The sequence below is a fragment of the Berghia stephanieae genome, chromosome 9, assembly GCF_034508935.2.
Source record: "Berghia stephanieae isolate SIO BIC M18660-M18661 chromosome 9, UCSD_Bste_1.3, whole genome shotgun sequence".
NCBI classification, from domain to species: Eukaryota; Metazoa; Mollusca; class Gastropoda; order Nudibranchia; family Aeolidiidae; genus Berghia; species Berghia stephanieae.
The window spans coordinates 121209-143352 of record NC_088368.1 but is presented as its reverse complement, the minus strand read 5'-3'; the positions used below and the strand labels follow the sequence as shown (position 1 = coordinate 143352).

At 36.5% G+C, this 22144-nt stretch overlaps 2 protein-coding genes across 2 annotated transcripts; one reads left to right on the top strand and one right to left on the bottom strand.

Annotated features, from left to right (window-relative positions):
• Nucleotides 1-2162: 2162 nt before the first annotated feature.
• LOC144979420 (large ribosomal subunit protein eL28-like) lies at nucleotides 2163-10986 on the bottom strand. The gene is made up of 4 exons (XM_078926061.1): nucleotides 10955-10986; nucleotides 7092-7177; nucleotides 5597-5720; nucleotides 2163-2402 (listed from the first exon to the last, which is right to left on the bottom strand). Exons 2-4 carry the CDS (start codon nucleotides 7170-7172, stop codon nucleotides 2200-2202), a joined length of 408 nt encoding a protein of 135 aa, XP_078782187.1. The 5' UTR covers nucleotides 7173-7177; nucleotides 10955-10986; the 3' UTR covers nucleotides 2163-2199.
• A 1941-nt stretch (nucleotides 10987-12927) lies between these two features.
• Nucleotides 12928-19171, top strand: LOC144979105 (uncharacterized). Its single transcript, XM_078925705.1, has 6 exons — nucleotides 12928-13140; nucleotides 13566-13723; nucleotides 14511-14551; nucleotides 15636-15737; nucleotides 17621-17816; nucleotides 18605-19171. The coding sequence occupies exons 1-5, from the start codon at nucleotides 13054-13056 to the stop codon at nucleotides 17770-17772; spliced, it is 540 nt and encodes a 179-aa protein (XP_078781831.1). The 5' UTR covers nucleotides 12928-13053; the 3' UTR covers nucleotides 17773-17816; nucleotides 18605-19171.
• The last annotated feature ends 2973 nt before the right edge of the window (nucleotides 19172-22144 follow it).

Here is a 22144-nt window from a genome sequence, read left to right as displayed (position 1 = left end):
GATTTTCAAAATTCAAAAATATTTTTACTCAGTGGAGATAGGGCTTTGATTTTAGACAAAATTTTCCTCAAAAAGAGAAGAAAAAAAATTTTCATAGTCATTGCTAATACAATTGACTGTTTCCCTCTCATAGAAAGCAAGTTGGAAAACACTATGGGAGGTCAGGAACCCCACCCAGGTGTGTGACGAGAGAGAGAGAAAGAGAGAGAGAGAGAGAGAGAGAGAGAGAGAGAGAGAGAGAGAGAGAGAGAGAGAGAGAGAGAGAGAGAGAGAGAGAGAGAGAGAGAGAGAGAGAGCTACGTATGTTCGAAGGATTTTTATGGTGCTTGCAACACTTTTGTAGGCCATTTCAGCACCAGTTAAGGTATAATAAACGGGGTAGTAAAAAAAATGCTCATTTTTTCCAATTTTGAAAAGTGGTAAAAAGCTGTATAGGATTGAACGAGTTAAAGTTAAAGCACCCAAGAAAAAGTAAGACAAAGGGGAACTGAGAACAAATAGGGATCAGATGTAGATTCCAAGAGCATACCATCAATGTACTTAGTTTGAGATCACCTAAAAGTCTCATCCGGACACAAGCACAAAATCCAACAAAGAGGAATACACTCAAATGCTTACATTATACATTCAAAATAACAGATATAAACAATACATAACAGAGATGATTTACAAGGAAAAAAATATCTCCCAAAACAATAACTAAGCCAGGACTCGACAAAACCAAGTAATCTCATTCCAAGACAAAGACAGAAAGCAACTCGGAAAACAGACATAGGGGGATAGAAGACACAGTATGTACCTCCCTGCCCACTATGGGAGGTCAGGAACCCCACCCAGATAGTGGTCGTGATGATGATGTGGTGGTTGTAGTAGTAGTGGTAGTGATATGATGGTGGTTGTAGTAGTAGTGGCAGTGATGATGATGTACTGGTTGGAAGGTGGGGGTATCCTTGGAACACATTGACCTCACCGGAATTTGACGGAAGTTGCACCGTATCCCGGAATTTTATGCTCCAGACCGGAGTTTTGTCATCACTGGAAATACACTCAAATGCTTACAAAATTCAGAACGTTACACAAAAGAGAGATTTACGAGGACAAACATATCACCTCCCAAAATCCACGACATTTAACTGTTTCCCTTCCCGCCAATGAATCCAGTCAGGAAAAGGACAAAGACAGAAAGCAACTCTGAAAACAGATAAGGGGATAGAGGACAAGTGAACTACTGCTCACTTATGCAAGTAAAAAAAACCCACCAGGAAGATGATGTTTTTGTTTTTAAGGGTTTTACGGCGCTTGCAACACATTAATCATTAAGGTCATATCAGCACCAGTAAAAACGAAGAAAATGGGATAGTAAAAAGGTTAAAGAATTACAAGTAAAGCACCCAAGAAAAGGTAAGACAAAGGGGAATTGGTTCAAATAAGAAACAGGTGTAGATTCCAAAAGCACTCTATCAAAGTACTTAGTTTGAGATCACTAAAAGTCTCATCCAGACACAAGCACAGGTCCCCGCTAAGAGGAACACACTCAAATGTTTTACAAATCATATATAATATAAAGAAAGCATAATACAGTGCACAACAGAGAGATGATTTACAATGAAAAAAATATCATCTCTCAAAACTAACTATACATTCCCTCTCAGCCAGGACCAGGACAAAACCAAGTAATCTCATTCCAAGACAAAGACAGAAAGCATGTTGGAAAACAGATATAAGGGGATAGAAGACACAGTATGTACCCCCCTGCCCACTATGGGAGATGTTTGTAGAATGGTATTGATGATGAGCTGGTGGTTGTTGAAGATGTAGTGGTGGTGATAGTGATCTTTGTGGTTATTGTAAGTAAGATAATGAAGATGATGTAGTAGTGGCGTTGTTATAACGCACGGCTGCCAACCCTCAACACAAGAAAAAGCGTAAGATTACTTGTCAAAAAGAGTAACATTTGGAGAAAAAGTGTACAATTTGAAATTAGGTAGGGCATATAAGTTTGGGAGGGAAACTTCCATTAACAAGCTGGCGGTGATGTATAAATTGGTAGAAATAACCCCCCAAAAAACCCAAATTTTTGTAATGAAAACCAGGTGGCATGTCTCAAGATTGTACAAATCAATGAACACGGGATTAAAGACAGAAAAAACAAAAACAAACCATTTGTTAATTTTTACATTTTATTGAAATTCTAAACATTTACTCCCGCCTACGACCAGTTGGTGTCTTGTTTGTCTTGGGCTTCTGGCTTTTCAAGACAGCACAAGCCCTTCTTACAGCCACGTTTGTCAGTTCTGGCCTGTATCCGTTTTCTCTGACTTGTTGACGAATTGCTCTCACGACGACGCGGGCATCTTTCTTCAATTCGGTGCGATAATGACTTTTGGCAGGCTTTCTGATTGCTGTAAGAAACGGAAAATAGATAAGTATTTGCTGATGACTTCCTCACCAAGTTTCAGAATTAATCGATCTTGTACAGTGAAACCTCAATGAACACATAAATACATTACTAATTACTAACTAGAGTTTTTTTTGGTGTAATATAGCGCAATATCCACTAAAATACTCAAAGCGCGTTACAAAGCGGCCACGACCAACAGCAACAAGTAGAACGAAACATGACGCTTGTTAGATGATATTACAAATTTTTCGGACAGGTACTCATTTTACACCTGAGTATGGTGAGAGAATGAGTAAAGAGCCTTTTCTAAGCCCAGGACAATCCCATCCGAAAGCGAGTTTCATACCACTAGACCTCATCGCCACAAAATACTCCCCCTGAAAAAACAAACAAACAAACAAAAAAACAAAACAGATTGACCGAGGAGAAATATTCAGCACGACTTTTCTGAATGAAAATCGTGGAATGTAATGCAGAATACTTTTCTTCTGTTCCGGTTTTTTAGTTATACATTTATGTTACTATGTTCTTTTTCTTTCGGTTGCTGGCTGAAGGATTTTGAGCCTGAAATGTTCTGTTACTTTTTACAGTCCACAGCTTCTAGCAGCTTAGTGAAAATTTTTGCCATTGCCCCCCTAAAAGTTGCCTTAATTGCCCACCTCTCATAGATAGACTCTCCCCTGGAGTCCATATCCAGTGGTTCTGCGTTTACTCACTAGTGGTGTCCACCTCACATAGCCCCGGGTTCACTGTGTAAACAATGTCTATTTGTATTTAAGCGCTTTTGAGGTTACGACAAAAGGCACTATACAAATATTATTATTCAAAAGCACAGGTTACAACAAAATTACATTTAATAACAAACGGAAATAAAGTTATTCTTGAATTATAGGGAATGCTTATTTCTTAGATCTACTTGCACAGTTCAAATTTTAAAAGACACAACAATAAGCACATGACATGCATGGGTGCAAGTCACAGGCGTTTATTGCTTTCAGTTTAGTTCGCCAGGTAAATCTAGCCAGTCTAGTGATGATGAGTCATAGCTTTACACTAAGAGAGGGAGACAATTTTTTCGCCGTTTTGATCGATTTTTTTCTGAATTTCAAACTAATGTAGTATTGCCGTTATTAAGTGTAGCAAAAATATTTTTATACTACCAAAGAGTTTATTAACAGAGTTTTCATTGATTATTTAATCATAATTATGATGGTGTTAAAAAGCAAGAGGGATAACCCATGAAATTGATACATAAATTTAAGTGAATTAAAATTTTTAAGAGAATATTTTAACATGTTCAACACTTAAGATTTTAAAACAAAAGTAATGGAAATGATGTTGAATATCTGTAGAATGTAGACATATAAATTTTATATCAGTAGATTGAAGCGTTTTTGAGATATCAGTTCACCTGTACGTAAAAGTAAGAATTTTGAGTAAGGTAAAATTGAAATCCAATCACAGCATTGTCTTAATAGAATTTTTTTTAATAAACCAGAAACATAGTCAAATGTGATTCACATATATTTATCCCAGAATCAACGAATTATAAGAATTCCATTAAAAATTGTTATATAAGGACATTATTTAAAGACAATCAAAACCACTAAGAAAATCTTAAAGAGTTCTTATAAGTTTCATAACCTTATTTTTGAGATATCCATGCCCATTACTTTTTTTCATGTACTTGACTTGCACCTCTTTTAATTTGTGTGCCATATAGACTGCATATAGCACATCACTGGTGAAAGATTAGGATCATATATCCCTCATAAAGTATTGTTTCTTGTTCAGAGTTTTCTCATTGAACCAAAGGTATCAATACCTGCATCGCATTTCTTTAAATTATGTATCAGTGAGATACATTTCTCGCAAATTGAAATATTTAAATATGTCAGAATTTCACATTTATATTTATAGTCAATTGTAGATAACGTCTAGAGTCTTTTAATCCTCTCAGCACGGCTCTGTACTCTTTCACAACAAATTCGACATATTTCATTAGTACTGGTGTCATGACCGTCTTCGGTGTGTCTAGCTCTCCATAACCTGAACAGAACTTAAATAAGTAAATTTAAGAAATATCTAAAATTTCCGCTTAAATTCAATGAAATCAAATTAAATAAATGTCTCTTATCATCACTATCTAGTTTTATTATTGGGTATCATGAAATATTCTCCTCTTTGTTGGTAACAAAAAAAATTATTGAGATTCCTTTCCACACCCTCTATTCTTAAATCCCTGAATCTACATAATAAAGTATATATCATATAAAAGATAATTTTATCTACTTTTCTCTGATCCCACACACTTGATGGTAAAAAGTGTTGGCTTGATATTTTGAATTTTTAAATATTTCTTAAACTTATAATTTAAATATTTATTTCATAAAAAACTCTGATTATTCAAATGAGCAAAACACAAACTTATCATTTAATGATGTAAATAAAAATAATTGCGTCTTGTAGAGGAAAAATTGGCCTTTGTATCCATATATGTTTGAAAATTATGAAAAAGATGCTGCGTACACAACGGGCTGAGAAAATTGAGTATTTTGATGAAATTTCTACTACTCTCTGCCTGAGAGAAATTCAAAGCGATGAGATTTACCTGCAGACATAATTTATTGCCAATGCACACCGTCTTGACAGTTGTTATCACTGTGGCTGACGGTGGATTGTTTACATTACTCAACGGTAGCCAGTGAGGGAAGAAGTAACTAAAGTGAAAGTTTGGGCCCTATTTAAACGACTGTGAAGTAGGTCAGGCCAAAAAAGCCTGAAACTTATTTTGAAAGGTGACCAACTGTCTCTAAATGGTATTATGTTGAGATGATCTAGATGGAAATAAATTAAAAGCCACTTCGAAAAGCCTGAAATCAGAATTAAGACAGAAAATCTAGCACCCGTGGTCATGATACTATTTGTAACCATCTATCATAACCTTTAAGCATGACCCCCCCCCCCAAAAAACAAAAAAAAAACAACCAAACATAAAAAGACGAAATACAAAAATACAACAAATAAAACAAAACTAAAAAAATAACCAAGTGGTCAAATCTTGTGGCAATCCCATCACCGAGCAGATACGTAGTGAAGTAAAGGCAACTGTCTGCCAACGTCCAAAGGGATTATGACAATATGGCAATTCACAATCTCATCCCTTTATCTCATTACAAATTGCCTTAGAATTACCTTTGGGTCGTTTCATGATAAGAGCAACACCTTTGCCATCAGCAGCTGACTCGATCCCAACAGTCTTTCTATGGACAAGTCCATTGTAACGGAAGGAATTGCGGCCTTTCAAGTTATTTTTTTCCTAATAAAGAAAAAAAAAAAGAAGAGATATGAGAAGCAAAAACACAGAATGAATGAATCCATTTTGGGGGAAGAATACAAATGCATAATCACTTTTAAAGCAGGAATTAGATGCTAACTGAATAATAACAATTGGAATCTCCAAATTAGTGCTTTTCACCCGAATACATTACTTGAGCCTTTATCTTGTGCAATATCCACTTAATGTGCACAAAGCGTTTTACAAGGAGTCCCTGACCAACAGCAACATGTAACATAGAATGAGACACAGCGCCTGTTGGACGATATTACAATTTTTTCCCCAACAAAGACAGCGCTGTTAACGGCCAGGTACTCATTTTACACCTGAGTGGGGTGAGAGAATGTGAGTAAAGAGCCTTTTCCAAGAACTCAACTATACGCAGAGTGAGGCTCGAACTCAGGACCTTCTGATCCGAACGCGAGTGTCATACCATAAAACCACATAGTCGCACTGATCAAGCTTCCATTGCTCTCTCTCTCTCTCATCTTTTCGTTACGGTAAAAAATAATCACCAGTAAGTGAGACTTTCTGCTATACCTCTTAGCAATGGAAGCCTAGAAAATTTTTGATTTTGGATAAATGTTGCAGCTGCTCTTTGGTTTGTTTTATGGCGCTTACAACACATTTAGGTCATATCAGCCCCAGTAAAAAGGATGAAAATTAGAGATAGTAAAATCATTCTAGATGAGAGAGAGAGAGAGAGAGAGAGAGAGAGGGAGATAGAGAGATAGAGAGAGAGAGAGAGACAGAGAGAGAGAGAGAGAGATAGACCAAAATAAGATAATTTTGAGTCATTTACAATCTTCCCTGTAAATAAATGTCAGACGTAATCTTATTGCCTTGATTTCCTCTTAAAGCACATTAAAAACATTACATGCATTACACTGAATAATATTTTTTTTAAATGTACCGAAAGCATTAAAAAAAAGAATCATTTTTAAACCCAACCACCCAAAGTCAAAGAATGGTTCTATCACCATTTATGTAAGCTTGAAAGGTGAAAGAAGTGCTTTTCGATTCAAAAAATTATTTTTTTCAGCGCTACTGCTGCCCATGTTTAAGATTTAATAGAGAGAACTGATCAATGCATGGGTAAAAGTGGGTCATGCCAAAAAATCCTGAAATCCAATTCCAACAAATTAAAAAAAAAAACAACCTGAAACTCATATAGAAATGTGACCTACTGCATCAAAAAGGTATTATGTGAGGTGACCTAGATGTCGGAAATAAATTAAAATCCATTTAAAAACTCAGGAAATCTGGATTAAGCCGTAAATCTGCCCCCATGTCAATACAAACATGGAATCACAACAGAGCAATAGAGAAACTAGGAAATGTTTAAGTATTTACCGTGCTCATCGAGTTCTTGCTACCCTTCAAGAGAAAGGAGCTGTTGTTACGGATGATCATCCAGTTCAGATGGGCCGACATGATTACTGGAATGAGAATATAATTGAGAATTGATATAATATTCTTGTAAATCTGAACATCATTCATCAGTGCTGACGGTGACAAAAAGTAAGGAAAGGAGGAATTTTTGAATAATTAATTGCTCATAAGCAATTTCTATTGCAATAACCTTTAGAGAAATTGAGATGGATTTGGGGGGGGGGGGGGGGGGGGGGTGTGTGTGTGTGTGTGTGCGCCTTGTGATATAAACGTAAAAAAGTCCTCTTCTCGCTTCATGTAAAAATGGATGTAATTCAATTGAAAGATAAGAAGAGAAGGGAGACTTTCCATAAGCTACTACTACTACATCCCAAGTATTCTTGTTCTAGTAGGGGGTTTGGGAGGGGGGAGACTTTAAAAAAAAGTTTTCCCCCTCCCAAACCCCCTACTTAGGTAGTCGCATCGCCCGTGGCTGAGCCGCTGATCGAGCCCCGATATCGATGTTACGGCTCTGGAGTGAAAATTGTGTTAACCGGTGAACATAGTTTTACTTCCATTGCCGTGGAATCGCTTCCTGTGCACTAATTTCGTCACTTCCGGTCTCATTTTAAAGAGGAGAAGCCAGCACATCAGGCGGCGTTTTCAGATTTTTAATCTGTTCATTCTTTGTTCAGATGCCAGCTGTTTGAAAATTTGGTAAGTTTTAACTTCATTTTAAATACATTTTTCATTATATTACCTATTTTAATTAATGTTATATTATTCGCCAACCATTTTTCTCTATTTGTGTGAATTTTGGTGGTGATTGATGCTGGCGAAAGCGTCTTTTAGTGACTTTAAATACGACGCGTGTTCATGAAGTTGGCGACGGCCAACCAGGATTGCCTCTCGATGTATCCCCGAGTCTCCTGTGTACAGTGCAGTCTGTAAACTATCGACTGCGTTTGCTTTTGTGACTTGTATAAATAATTTCAGGCTGAATAATTGCTGTAAAAAGACTGAAAATAGTCCCATCCATAATTTTAGTTTTATTTTATGAATGAATGTTGAAACTGAAATGACTTTTTAACTGGGATGATACCGGACAACTAAAAATTATGTTCCACTGATATTATTTTTTATCTTTTATTTTTGTTTGTTCTGCAGGTTAAGTGTGTTGGTTTAATTTAATGTGGTTAATTTCAATACAAATAATACAGAATAGCATGATAGAGTCAATTCAAGTGAAAGTATATTTCATTCATTACTTTACTCTTTACCACAACAAAAATTATTATATAACGTTTAATTTTGTTGATTTAATCATAATCGAAGTACTTTTTTTATTTTCAGAGTCAGACGTTCATTATGACACCACATTTTCATGTTTCATTTCCTGCCTTGTATTTTTAAATATGAAATTGAAATAACAACATGAATTTGATTGTCTGCCACCTCCAACTCCAGTCGTCTGCCGCCTCTAACTCCAGTCGTCTGTCTTGTATTTTTAAATATGAGATTGAAATAACAACATGAATTTGATTGTCTGCCACCTCCAACTCCCGTCATCTGCCTCCTCCAGCTCCAATAATCTGCCTTGTATTTTTAAATATGAAATTGAAATAACAACATGAATTTGATTGTCTGCCACCTCCAACTCCAGTCGTCTGCCGCCTCGAACTCCAGTCGTCTGTCTTGTATTCTTAAATATGAGATTGAAATAACAACATGAATTTGATTGTCTGCCACCTCCAACTCCAGTCGTCTGCCGTCTCGAACTCCAGTCGTCTGTCTTGTATTTTTAAATATGAAATTGAAATAGCAACATGAATTTGATCATCTGCCGCCTCCAGCTCCAATAATCTATCTTGTATTTTTAAATATGAAATTGAAGTAACAACATGAATTCGATCGTCAGTCTCCCCCAACTACTTCTGTATCATTGCTTGGACTTCGATGTATTTATTCAGTATCATTACCTGGATATTGCCTGTGTCTACATTCCATGCAGCCAACAACCCAGAGTGCCTAGATTTTGTTGTCTTCTGTCTTTTGCCACATCTCAGCCATCTTATGGATTTAAGCGAGTCAGTACGTGAGTACCCTTTAATTATCTGTTCTCTTAGTGATGTTGAATGCAAAGCAATTATCAAATTTTCTAAAGTTCATTTCAATTTTAATGTAGTTTAATAGTTAGTCATATGATACATCTCTTCGAGATGTTCAGTTTGATATATGACATGCCTATGTTGCAGAAAGTTTGCAAAGTGTCGGTATTTATCGGCTTATTGTTTGTTATTATGTAATATGTTACGTAATATTCAATTTTGCATTTTCAGGTTAAGTTTTCTCTACCACTCTTATGTAGTTCTTGTTTTTAATTTTGCATTTTTATCACTGACCATGTTTGCATATATAAAGCGGCAAGCTTGTTTCTCCCGAGTACTGTTGGTGCCCAAATGTCTTGTCCAAGGATGCAAAAACATTGGGCAGTAAATTTGCAAGTTGCATTTACTGACACTTGTTCAACTTTATTTCTAGCCCTGTTCATTGTTTTTTGTTTTTTTTTCTTCTCTCCGAATACCAGTCATCTTTCGTCTGTTGCTCATTTGCCAATGCCAAATATTAAGTGCCTTCCCCAAGGACACAACTTTAGTGTCTAAATTCATACGTTTACGCTCCTTTCCTCTTGTTTTAACAATTTTTGTGTTAAAAATTAATCATAGCCATAGTATTGTAAGCATGCTCTGGAAGAAGACCACCCTCAAATCTGTTTTTAAAGTTATTATCCGTTCCTCGCGCCTTTTTTTTCATTTTCTAGGGTTATGTAATTGCATGACGTTGCATAATATTGCATAATAATCATTTAATTTTTTTTTAATTTGCTTCGTCTTTCCTTTGCGATCATTTTGATATATGGTTTTATATGTATTCCACCCCAAATAACCGTGATTTTCCATTTCCCCCGCTTTTCGGTTGCTCTCTGGTCACAGTTTTAGTTTCTTTTTTCCTCTTATATTATATTAAGTATTTTGGTCCACTTTTGCGGACTAATAATCCCGTAACTTTGGTTCTAATTGTCACATTGTCATAATTTTGGTACCATTGAAAAGTGTATTTCTTGCAGAATAGCATGAGACTATTTTGAAAACAATTGCTGCAATCTCAAATTTTCATGCAACTACCTACCCTACTAGAACAAGAATACTTGGGATGTAGTAGCTTATGGAAGGTCTCCCGAAAAGGAAGTGTTGCATTGTTGTTTTTAAAAAAATGGCCTTTCACTTTTCACAGCTTTTAAGACCCCCCCCCCCCCCCCCACCCTTTCCACCCCACTCTGCTGCTCCTCTACCCTCCCCAATCATTCCCATTCCTCTACCCAGGTTCCGCGGGGTTGTCTTTGATCCTGTCGGGTGTCACCCCTGACTCGGTCATCGTTTGGTAGCTGCCATGCCATTTCTCCCCACTCATTTCGACTTCGACCACCAGGCCCAGGCAACTGTTCTTCGGTTGCCACCCCTCTCCTATCCTTTGGGTTCACGGCCATCTTTTATTTAAATTCAAAATATGTCGGTAATACACCTGTAACTTTAAATGAGCTCTATACAAATGAACTGAAATGTTTTGACAAATTTCAGCCGCGGGAGCGGATAGCGAGTGGAGACTCCAGCCTCAAGAGATTCTGTCAATAAAAACCTTAGCATTTAGCTGTGTGATCACATGTGAAGAAAGCTATGTGAATACACATGCACTTTATACAAAAATGCCAACTTTACCAATGGATAAAAAGACTAATAAAGCAAAATCAAGATTGGAATTTTAGGAGAGAAAATTTACGGCAGTACCTTGTTTCACGTTTTAGAAGAGAAAGGCTACTTCCGGTTCTCTGTTTCATGATCTGCAGTAAATAACAATGATTCCGCACTGAAATTTATTGTCAATAAATAATAGACAGAATACATGGAAGCAAAAAATAAAAATAGTTAAATACTTTTCTACTGCATGTTGTACTGAAAAAGAAACCCAAATGGGATCTTTTTAATTAATTTATTTATTTTTGTTGTGGCCGTGCTTATGAATTGCCAGGTTGACATTTATAACACCAAACAGCTACCCAAAGTTTGAAAAGAATGCGATCAGGACCGGAAAATTCTATTTACTCGAAATTGACTAAATTATCTATATTCTTTTTGACTGAGAAGGAAGAAAAATGGAGTTTATCAAATTCAGCATTCATTCGAGGATACGTGTAAAATACTTGTTGCAAGGAGGACGAATTAATTTTATTTAACTAAATTTAATTATATAACTGCATATGTATTTAAAGAGCAAGCTGGTGATGGATGCCACGAGAACCATTGGAAAAATTGAGAAAGGACGTTTCTGATTTGGGCGAGAATCTCCCTAGGTTCTGTACAAATAAGAGGATATATTAGTCTCCCATTGCATTGCAACCTTAGCGTATTTTCGGCCAGGATCCATAAAATAAAAAAAAGAAGAAACTCAGTCGCCAAACAATGTGACCTGAGTGCGTCATTCCAATCCACTTCAAACTGTTAAGGATTCAACATTTAAAATAAACTCACAATTCGCGTGGTGTTGGTTATGGCTCTATATTATGACTAACAAAGATTATGCTCTGTCACGGCTTTTTCATAGCTGTCAAAATTTCTCAAGTTGTTGGGTAGGGAATCTCATAATCTTATTGTACTCGGGGGAAAGGACTGAAGACGTGCTTTCACTCGGAATAAATCTTCAATTACATGCGATTACAAGTTGCACAACCACACCTTAGAGCACATAACATCAACCAAATATTTAGGAATAACACTAAAATAAGACTTAAAAAGGGACGAGTACATCCACAACATCACAACAAAAACAAATAGGACCCTGGGTTTCTTTCGAAGAAATAAGCCTAAAATCATTAGCTTACAAGTCATTAGTCCGACGACAAATTGAATACGCATATACTGTCTGGGACCCAAACACTAAACGTTGATAAATGGAGGCAGTACAGAGATGAGCAGCTCGTATTGTTACGGGAAATTATGAGTAAATATCAAGTGTGAGCAGCATGATTGATCAACTAGAATGGAATCGCTCCAAACTAGGAGGAAAGCAGCTCGCCTGACCATGATGTTTAAGATAAAGAATAACCTGTTGGCTATTACACATCCTGACCTACAAACACCGACACGAACATCTAGGACTTCCAACGTGGACAGTTTTATTACCCTGACATCCACTAAAGATATCAGAAAATTCTAATTTTACCCCAGAATTATCACGGATTGGAACACTTTACCACGGGAAGTTACATCTGCACCCACTTTAGATTTATTTACAGAGCTTCTGGATCACTGCTAAATTTTCAACATAATGTTTATTGTTCATGTCAAAATCTTCACGAGTGAAGGTGGACATTAAAGGTAGATTCAGATAGACCTTACTGTAACCAACCAGTATGTATTCTATCGGTTACTCTATGTTGACAATACCCACAGATTAGTTAGTCGCTGACAGTTCCTGATACCAACTTGATCAAAATTGGCTACAAGGAGAATCGTGTTTGTGTTATCGACTTATCTTAATCTTTCATTACAAAATGTGCCTTTAAATTCTTAAAATGATTATAATTTTTTTCCTAGTCTCGTCTATATATATATAAAAAATTCCCATAACCGATAAATTTTGTTTTAAGGCTCAAAGTGTGTATATGTAGTGTTTGGCTACATTAGGTCCACATCAAATCATCTGGCAGAACAACAATCAACTAGCAACAATTCCCCCCCCCCCCCCCCCCCCCCCCCCCGATGTCGGTGTTCAATGTCTTTCTAGATGTGATTGTGAGTGATTGTCAGTTTCAGTTAGAGTGATGCAGAGCGGTCAGTTCAGAGCAAGGTGGATTTTCTTTCGTCTAATTAAATGAACAACTAATGCTATGACAACGATGAACCGTGTGGCACTCACAAAAGATATTCTTGGAGAGCATCTCTTCCAGAAAATTAAAGAGCTCGACTTGGAATGGGTAAAGTACACTACAACTACAACCACCACCACCAAAACATAATCACTACCACAACTACTACAACCACCACCACCACCACATCATCACTACCACAACCACCACTACAACTACAACCAACACCACCACATCATCAGTTCAACTACAACAACTGCTGCAACCACCACCACCACCACACCATCATCACTACCACAACTACTTCGACCACCACCACCACTGCGACCACCACCACATCATCATCACCACAACTACTACAACCACCACCACATCATTATCACTACCACTACTACTACTACTACTACTACAACTATCATCACCACCTCATCGTCATCACTACCACTACTAACTAGTATAACATCAGTCATCAGTCAATTTGACACCATCTTTAGCAAAAATCATGACTTTTTAAAATTTCTCTTTCCCATTAGATTAAGGATACTGGAGTCTATAGCAATACGTTACTAATCAACAAGGTAACTGGTATTCTTGTAGAGAGGTCAGTGGCAGTTATCTATAGAATGTTGACAGATAAGAGCATCCTCGAAGAGAATGTCAAAAAAGCTGTCGCGTCTATAGAGGAGGAAAGGTGATTTTTTTTATTGATCTACTTTTGTAGTACTAATGATTTATAATGAAAGTAATGATAATAATAATAATGATAATAATAATAATAATAATAATAATAATAATAATAATAATAATAATAATAATAATAATAATAATAATAATAATGATAATAATTTTAAAAATACATTCCAGCACGGTTTTGGGACATGCAAAAAATTTGGAGGAAACCGTGTAGCAAACTGTTGGTGTATATGACTGTGTGTGTGTGTGTGTGTGTGTTAATGGGGGTCCTGTATCACAACATTCATTTTCCATCATTAGCAAATCATGGCGCGTGGTATTGAAATTAGAACGAATGGCGAAGTGATAAGAATAAGCCGATAGCTGTCAGTTATGCAAATCAGTGATGGAATGTGTGAGAGCCTGTGTGTGTCTGCTTGTATATCATGCTGTATACGCACACCTGCAGTGTAGATAGAGACAACGCTGTTGACGGCCAGGTACTCATTTTACACCGAGTACGGTGAGAGAATGTGAAAAATGAGCCTTTTAAAAGGACTCAACTATGCACCAAGCGAGGCTCGAACCCAGGACCTTCCGATCTGAAAGCGAGTGTCATACCACAAGACCACATAGCCTTCTACAGCCAACAACAAAAAAACCCCCCTAAAAACGTAAATACATTACTTGTATTACTTGTATTTATGTTTTTTTGTTTTATGGTGGTAAATCAGCTGAATGTGTGTTATTGAGTGGAATAAAATTGTATGTTTTAAAGACATTTTTTCCCCCCTCTTTTTATTCAGTTGGTCGATTTCCGGACAAGATGCTGTATTTACAGTTTCAGGTAAAACCTCCAAGAATTTTTATTTTAGTGGAAAAAAAATATATAGAAGAGTGGAGAGTGTATTTTGATGGTTGATGGTCTCATTGGTTGTGTTTATATCGTTTATCCATACAGGCTACAGTATAGAACGAAAAAAATGCAAATCCAAAATTTTCACATTCAGACTGATTATGTCATGCACTGACAGTTATTATGAATCCTGTGGTAGGAAAGTTTTAATAAACATATCTTTGATGACAGCCCTCATCCTCTTTAGGGTCAAATAGTTCACTCTGAAAGAAGTCATCGCTTGTCTGTACAGACAAGCAGTGTCCGGAATGGCACCAGAAATCGTTTCTACCTTTTAAATTCTGTAGTAAGAGCTAAATAAGAATTTTACTTATTCATTTTTCTTCATTTGTCTATTAATTTATTTGTAAAACTAAAACCTTATAATTTTACTTTCATCTTACATCGGTTGATTTATTGCTATACCTTTGGTTTTTTTTTTGTATGTACATCATCTAAAGTCTATTTTTGACATTTCCCTTTATTTACAAAATAAAATGAATACCATATTGTTGCAAGTATTTATTTGATTTTTATTATGTACGTCTATACAAAGAATTTCAGAAAGGAGGAAATTTATTATTATTATTATTATTATTATTATTATTATTATTATTATTATTATTATTATTATTATTATTATTATTATTATTGTTGTTGTTGTTGTTGTTGTTGTTGTTGTTGTTGTTGTTGTTGTTGTTGTTGTTGTTGTTGTTGTTGTTGTTGTTGTTGTTGTTGTTGTTGTTGTTGTTGTTGTTGTTGTTGTTGTTGTTGTTGTTTATTTATTTATTTTTTTATATTTATATATTATTTTTCTTCTTCTACTCTTCTCTTCTTCTTCTTCTTCTTCTTCTTCTTCTTCTTCTTCTTCTTCTTCTTCTTCTTCTTCTTCTTCTTCTTCTTCTTCTTCTTCTTCTTCTTCTTCTTCTTCTCTTCTTCTTCTTCTTTTAGTTTTTGGATTAAAAAATAATATTGAAATTATTTTGATCCAATTGCAAACATTTCCATCTTGTGTGTACTGTTTATTGAATTTCAGAAACTGGAAATTGTGAAGCAAAGGCTTCTAGAGATGAAATAGGTCAACAACTATACGAAAAAGTTAGACAACTTGATCCTGATCTAGCTCCTAAAATCACAGGTAAGCTTAGAAACATCTGGCAGTAGTCTTTAACCCTCTCCTTTTCCTGTCCTCCCATAGTGGGCAGATAGGCACTTACTGTTTTCTTTCTCCTTATATCTGTTTTCCAACATGCTTTCTGTTTTTGTCTTGGAATGAGATTACTTGCTATTTTTTTTCTGGCCCTAGCTGGATACCCTGGCTGGGAGGGAAGCAGTCAAATCCATAGGTGTAGAGTTCTGGAAGATAATATTTGTAATGCCATGTAAATCATCTCTCTGTTATGCACTGTAGTGTTTTTGTTTTAAATATATATTATTTGTAAACATTTGAGCGTGTTCCTATTAGCGAGATCCTGTGCTAATGTTAGGATATATGAGACATTTAGGTGATTTCAAACTAAGTACACCGATAGCATGCTCTTGGAATCTACACGTTTCCTATTTGAACTTACTCTCTTTCTCTCACTTTTTCTTGGACACTTTAATTGTAATTCTAGAACTTTTTACAATCCCATTTTCTTCCTTTTTACTTGCGCTGGATATGACCTATGTGTTGCAAGTGCCGTTAAAATCCTTAAAAACAAAACAACAAAACAATAACCCTCTCCATACCAACCAGAGGAAAATCATGACCATCATTTCGATGAAACCAACAGTTTTATCATGCTGATATTCTTTTGTAGGTCACAAAATTATTTTAAGACAATTTTTGCTCCAGTAGCTACTCAAAACCGATTTTTCAAATCATACATATGGCAAATATGTTACCTGTTATGGGAAGTACATATAATTCTAAGACTTTTGATATCACAATCAACATGGTAGGTCTGTGCGTTATCCATGTGACCAAAGGTTGAGTTACTGGGTGGGGTTCCTGACCTCCCATAGTGGGCAGGGGGGGGGGGTACATACTGTGTCTTCTATCCCCTTATATCTGTTTTCCAACATGCTTTCTGTCCTTGTCTTGGAATGAGATTACTTGGTTTTGTCCAGGCCCTGGCCGGAGTCCTAGCTGGGAGGGAAACAGTCAAATGCATAGTTATTGTTGTTGGAGATGATATTTTTTTTCCTTGTAAATCATCTCTCTGTGTTATGCATTATTATATTTGTTATTTCTGTATTATGTATAATGTAAGCATTTGAGTGTATTCCTCTTTGTTGGATTTTGTGCTTGTGTCCAGATGAGACTTATAGGTGATCTCAAACTAAGTACTTTGATAGTGTGCTCTTGGAATCTACATCTATTTGTTCCCAGTTCCCCTTTGTCTTACTTTCTCTTGGGTGCTTTAATTGTAATTCTAGAACTTTTTACTATCCCATTTTCTTCCTTTTTACTGGCGCTGATATAACCTAAATGTGTTGCAAGCGCCGTAAAATCCTTAAAAACATAAACATAAAACAAAGGTTGAGTTACAACTCTGAATACGTTTGTCACGTCAGGGGATGAGATAAAATGATAGTTGTCTCCCTTAGACCATAACAGTGGGCCACCAAACACATGAAACATAACTCGTCCAGTTTGTCACCGATTCCTTTGATATTTTGGTCTTTTATTTGCGGCTAAGTGGTCTAGTGGTATGACACTTGCTTTTGGATCTGAAGGTCCTGGGTTCGAGCCTCGCTCGGCACATAGTTGAGTCCTTGGAAAAGGCTCTTTACTTGCATTCTCTTACTGTATTCAGGTGTATAATAAATACCTGGCCGTTAACAGTGTCGGAAAAAAAGTGTAATATCGTCTTACAGGAGTCATGTCTCGTTCTACATGTTACATGTTGCTGTTGGTCAGGGACACTTTGTAAAGCGCTTTGAGCATGTTAAGCGGATACTGCGCTATATAAACGCTAAAGTTTTAACACTTTTTTTTTACTTTGATAGCTTTGTTTGACTTGAATTGTATTCCAGGTATGTTGCTGGAATTGGATGATGAAACTGTCTGTGGTTTGTTGACAGATGAGGCCATGTTTGTCACGGCCTTTGATAAAGCCAAACGTTGTCTCCCTTCTGACCCTTCAATACTCTCTGAAGAGCAAATCTCTCAGTATATCTTTGATTGAACGTGTTCAACAGTTGCAGGAAGACCGTGCTCCTAAAATTACTGGTATGTAGTCATGGCACTCTAGCAACAAATAAAATGCACTTGTAATATTATTATAATTATTGTTATCAATGTCATTATTATTATTATTATTATTATTATTATTATTATTATTATTATTATTATTATTATTATTATTATTATTATTATTATGATCATCATCATTAGTATTATGATCATCATCATTAGTATTATCATCATCATCATCATTAGTATTATCATCATCGTCATCATTATTATTATTATTAACATCATTATTGTTCTTATATAATCTTGGATGTGTTGAGCCTGTGTAACATGACCGTGTTGTGGTTTTGTAGGGCTGAGGGTGTTGCTGAATCAAAGTGAAGGCAACGTTATTAATGCTGATTAGTAAAACAACAAATCAAATTTTTGTAAGTAGTAATTGTAATTGTGCGGGTATGTGGTCTTGTGGTATGACACTCGCTTTCGGGTCGGAAGGTCCTGGGTTTGAGCATTTCTTGGCGCATAGTTGAGTCCTTGGAAAAGGCTCATTACTCACATTCCTCACCTTACTCAGGTGGAAAATGAGTACCTGGCCATTAACAGCGTTGTCTCTGTCGAAAGAAAATGTAATATCACTTAACAGGCTTCATGTCTTATTCTACATGTTACGTGTTGCTGTTGGCCAGGGACCCTTTGTAAAGCGCTCTGAGCACATTTAGTAGATATTGCGCAATATAAAAGCTGAATAATTTTAAAAAATCAATTAGAACATCTCTTTTTCAATTCAAATTTTCTATGTTGTTTCCAATCTGTTTTCTTGACAGGGACGATTCTAAAATTGGATCAGGCACAATTGAGGCGGATCATTCTACGCAGTAAATTCCTGGACGATGTCATTGAAATGAAATGGCTTATTGCTTCTTGACTTCATCAAGAAATGAATGAAATGAGTAGGCCGACATCCACAATGTCACTCAAGCTGTATGTCAATCAGATATTAGAGAGCTGCGATTTGGTCCAGACAAAATTTGTTGTTGTGAATACAAAATGATACGAAGCTGCTAGGAGCTGTGGACTTTTAAAAAATGATAAACAAAAATGAATGTAACAACAGATTTTAAAAAGCCAACAAAATACCAAACAAGGAGTTTCGGGCTTAAAATGCCTCTTCAGCTAAAAACAATAAACAATGAAAAAATAATGACCTTACTTGAAAACCAGATCAGCGGCCGGCCGAAGGGTTTTGAGACAGAATTGTTCCATGTTTCGTATTTTGTTCTTTATTTTTTTAAAAGCTATTATATTGATTTTTGTTTATGACTTGTTGTGGACTAGCGGTTACCTCGAGTTGCAGTGACTAACATTTTACAGAAAGTAGTGGGGGGGGGGGGGGGGGGGGGGGGGGGGGGAAGAAAGAGAGAGAGACTGAGAGAGAGAGAGAAAGAGAGTGTGTCTGTGCGTGTGTGTGTGCTTCATCTATAAATAAATGCTTTATAAATTCAATCACACTTTTGTTTTGCCTTGTTTTTTTTTGTTTGTTTTTTTTTTCTCCATTCTCTAATCGATTACGTCAACTTCAAGTGTGGAGCCCATTTCATATCCACCTGTACATGTTTACCCCTTCCACGCTTTCTTGACTTTGTTGTTATTTAATGAACTTGTCGGGTTTTTCCCCTGGTTCTTTGGAAGTGAGGGGGTGGGGGGGGGGGGGTAGCTAGCTGTGAAACAGTTAAATTGTTTTTCTTTTCTTTTATTTTTTATTTTCTTTGAGAAAAATGATTGCAGGTCGTCTCTCTCTCTCTCTCTCTCTCTCTCTCTCTCTCTCTCTCTCTCTCTCTCTCTCTCTCTCTCTCTCTCTCTCTCTCTCTCTTGTGTACTTTTATATATTTTTTTAGTTTTGAATATATTGTACTTTGTAAACATTTGTGTATAGTAGTCCTTCAGAGCCATTGGGTCCATGGAGCCAGAGTCTATCCTGGTTTCTATAGCGTTAAACGGACAACAGCAATTGCTTGCTATCCTTTGGATAGGACGCTAGTTTGTCGCAAAGTACTTTCTACAAAATCTAACAGACTCGGCTAACCATTCCCTGCTGGGTGACAGGGGGGTCAGAAAAATACTCGACTGCACCACGGATCGATCACGGTCCCTTTGTGTGTGAAGCGAGTGCTCTACCAACTGAGCTATCAGGACCCCCAAATCCTTATTACAGGCGTTGAAATGACCAAAGAGTGTAGCAAGCTCCGTAAAGTTCCTTAAAAACAAACATATTAATTGTTACTCGTTGTTTAGCGCATGTAACTGTATTGACGCATTGCGGTTAAGTAAATTACTTGGTGTAACTGCCAGATCAATTCTCTCAACACACAAATCTTTGTGTAACGTTAAACATTTTTGATATTTTAGAGAATCTAGTCAGAAAAAATCATCCGACTTAAGCTTTTAAATATACACCCCCCCCCCCCCCCCCCCCCCCCCCCCCCCCCAAACAGAATTGCAGAAAAGAGGGGAAACTATTGTGTAAGACTTGATTTTGACTGATAATAATGAGTTGTGTCCCTTGTGTAGTAGGTGGTAGTCGTCGTAGTAGTAGTAGTGTTAGTACTATAGATAGTATGCGCTTGGCTAAGAAGCTCATAACATTGCCATCCGGAAGTATAACGGACCAACGCACAAAACTGTGTATCCATGAACGTTTATAGTCTGGTTAATACAGTTCAGTGAGAATTACTCATAAACGCGGATGGCAAAAAAAACAATAACAAAGACCTGAGTGACGTCATCTTCGAACTATCTATAGCAGTTGAAGTAGTAGTGGTGGTGGTAGTAAGTAGTGGTAGTTGTAGTAGTAGTAGTAGTAGTAGTTGTAGTGGTGGTGGTATTAGTAGTAGTAGTAGTAGTAGTGGTGGTGGTATTAGTAGTAGTAGTGGTGGTGGTGGTATTAGTAGTAGTAGTAGTAGTAGTAGTAGTAGTAGTAGTAATTGTATTAGTAGTAGTAGTAAAGTAGTAGTAGTTGTATTATTATTATTATTATTATTATTATTATTATTATTATTATTATTATTAGTAGTAGTAGTAGTAGTAGTAGTAGTTTTGTAGAATTAGTAATAAAACGCAGATTTGTAACGCGCCTTATCATGTGATTGTAATTGTGATGTGTTTATCCCTCGTTTTATCACTGGAATTCTATACCAACCTGTGTTTGACCGTCTGTAGAATCTCCTGGTGCAATTTATAATAATTTTAAAAATTAGATTATTTTTGGTTGTAAATTGTGACTTTTTACATTTCAACACAATAGATACAATTTATTTTTACGTTTTATCATCGTGAACTGTTTTCATCAGCTTTTTTGGGAGCCCTATCAATGGGAGCGATCTATATTCATGTTTTCGTCCAACCAAGTCATCAATCACATGATTTGTTGCTGTACAACGATTGGATATTTCTTAACAAGTGTAAACGCGCTGTTTTGTTTACAAAAGTTGTAAATATACCAATGTGTCAAGCTGAACAAAATGACCAATCGTGATATTAGATATTTCAAAAACTGTGAACACTTTTCACGATGTGGTTCACTTTGAGCATATTTTTCAATGTGATCAATGACTTCGAGCACATGGAAAGATAATATTATAGATAGTTCAAAGATGACGTCACTCAGGTCTTTGTTATTGTTTTTTGCCATTCGCGTTTATGAGTAATGCTCACTGAACTGTATTAACCAGACTATAAACGTTCATGGATACACACAGTTTTGTGTGTTTGTCCGTTATACTTCCGGATGGCAATGTTATCAGCTTCTTAGCCAAGCACATACTATCTATAGACGTCAGAAGGTCATATTTATTATCAATATTCGCACTGACACTGAACCGGGCAAGGTCTAAAGTGGGGAAGACCAAAACAACCTTACAAAAATGGGGACTTTCTTCAGACTGCCGATGTCAATGTGGACACACGGCTCAAAACATGGACCACATCCTTCACGAGTGCGAACTTGGACCACATATCAGTGATATGGACCTGAGAGGCTTCACCCCTGAAGCCATCCAATGGATCCACCACTGGCGCGACACGATATGATGATGATGAATATTCGCAACGTAAAATTTCTTACCAATATTCACGACGTGACAGTTGGCAGTGAGTGTCATCATACCACAAGACCATACAGTATAGCCTGCTATGTGGTCTAGTGGTATGGCACTCGCCTTCGGATTGGAAGGTCCTGGGTTCGAGCCTCGCGCGACGCATAGTTGAGCCCTTGGAGAAGGCTCTTTACTCACATTCTCTCACCTACTCAGGTGTAAAATGAGTACCTGGCCGTTAATTGCTCTGTCGAAAAAAATTGTAATATCGCC

Coding starts and splice junctions, on each gene's coding strand:
- LOC144979420 (XM_078926061.1), bottom strand. CDS start 7,172: ATGTCGGCCCATCTGAACTGGATGATCATCCGTAACAACAGCTCCTTT. Junction 5,721..7,091: donor GCAAGAACTCGATGAGCACG/GTAAATACTTAA, acceptor TTTCTTTATTAG/GAAAAAAATAACTTGAAAGG. Junction 2,403..5,596: donor TATCATGAAACGACCCAAAG/GTAATTCTAAGG, acceptor CGTTTCTTACAG/CAATCAGAAAGCCTGCCAAA.
- LOC144979105 (XM_078925705.1), top strand. CDS start 13,054: ATGACAACGATGAACCGTGTGGCACTCACAAAAGATATTCTTGGAGAG. Junction 14,552..15,635: donor TGCTGTATTTACAGTTTCAG/GTAAAACCTCCA, acceptor ATTGAATTTCAG/AAACTGGAAATTGTGAAGCA. Junction 15,738..17,620: donor TCTAGCTCCTAAAATCACAG/GTAAGCTTAGAA, acceptor ATTGTATTCCAG/GTATGTTGCTGGAATTGGAT.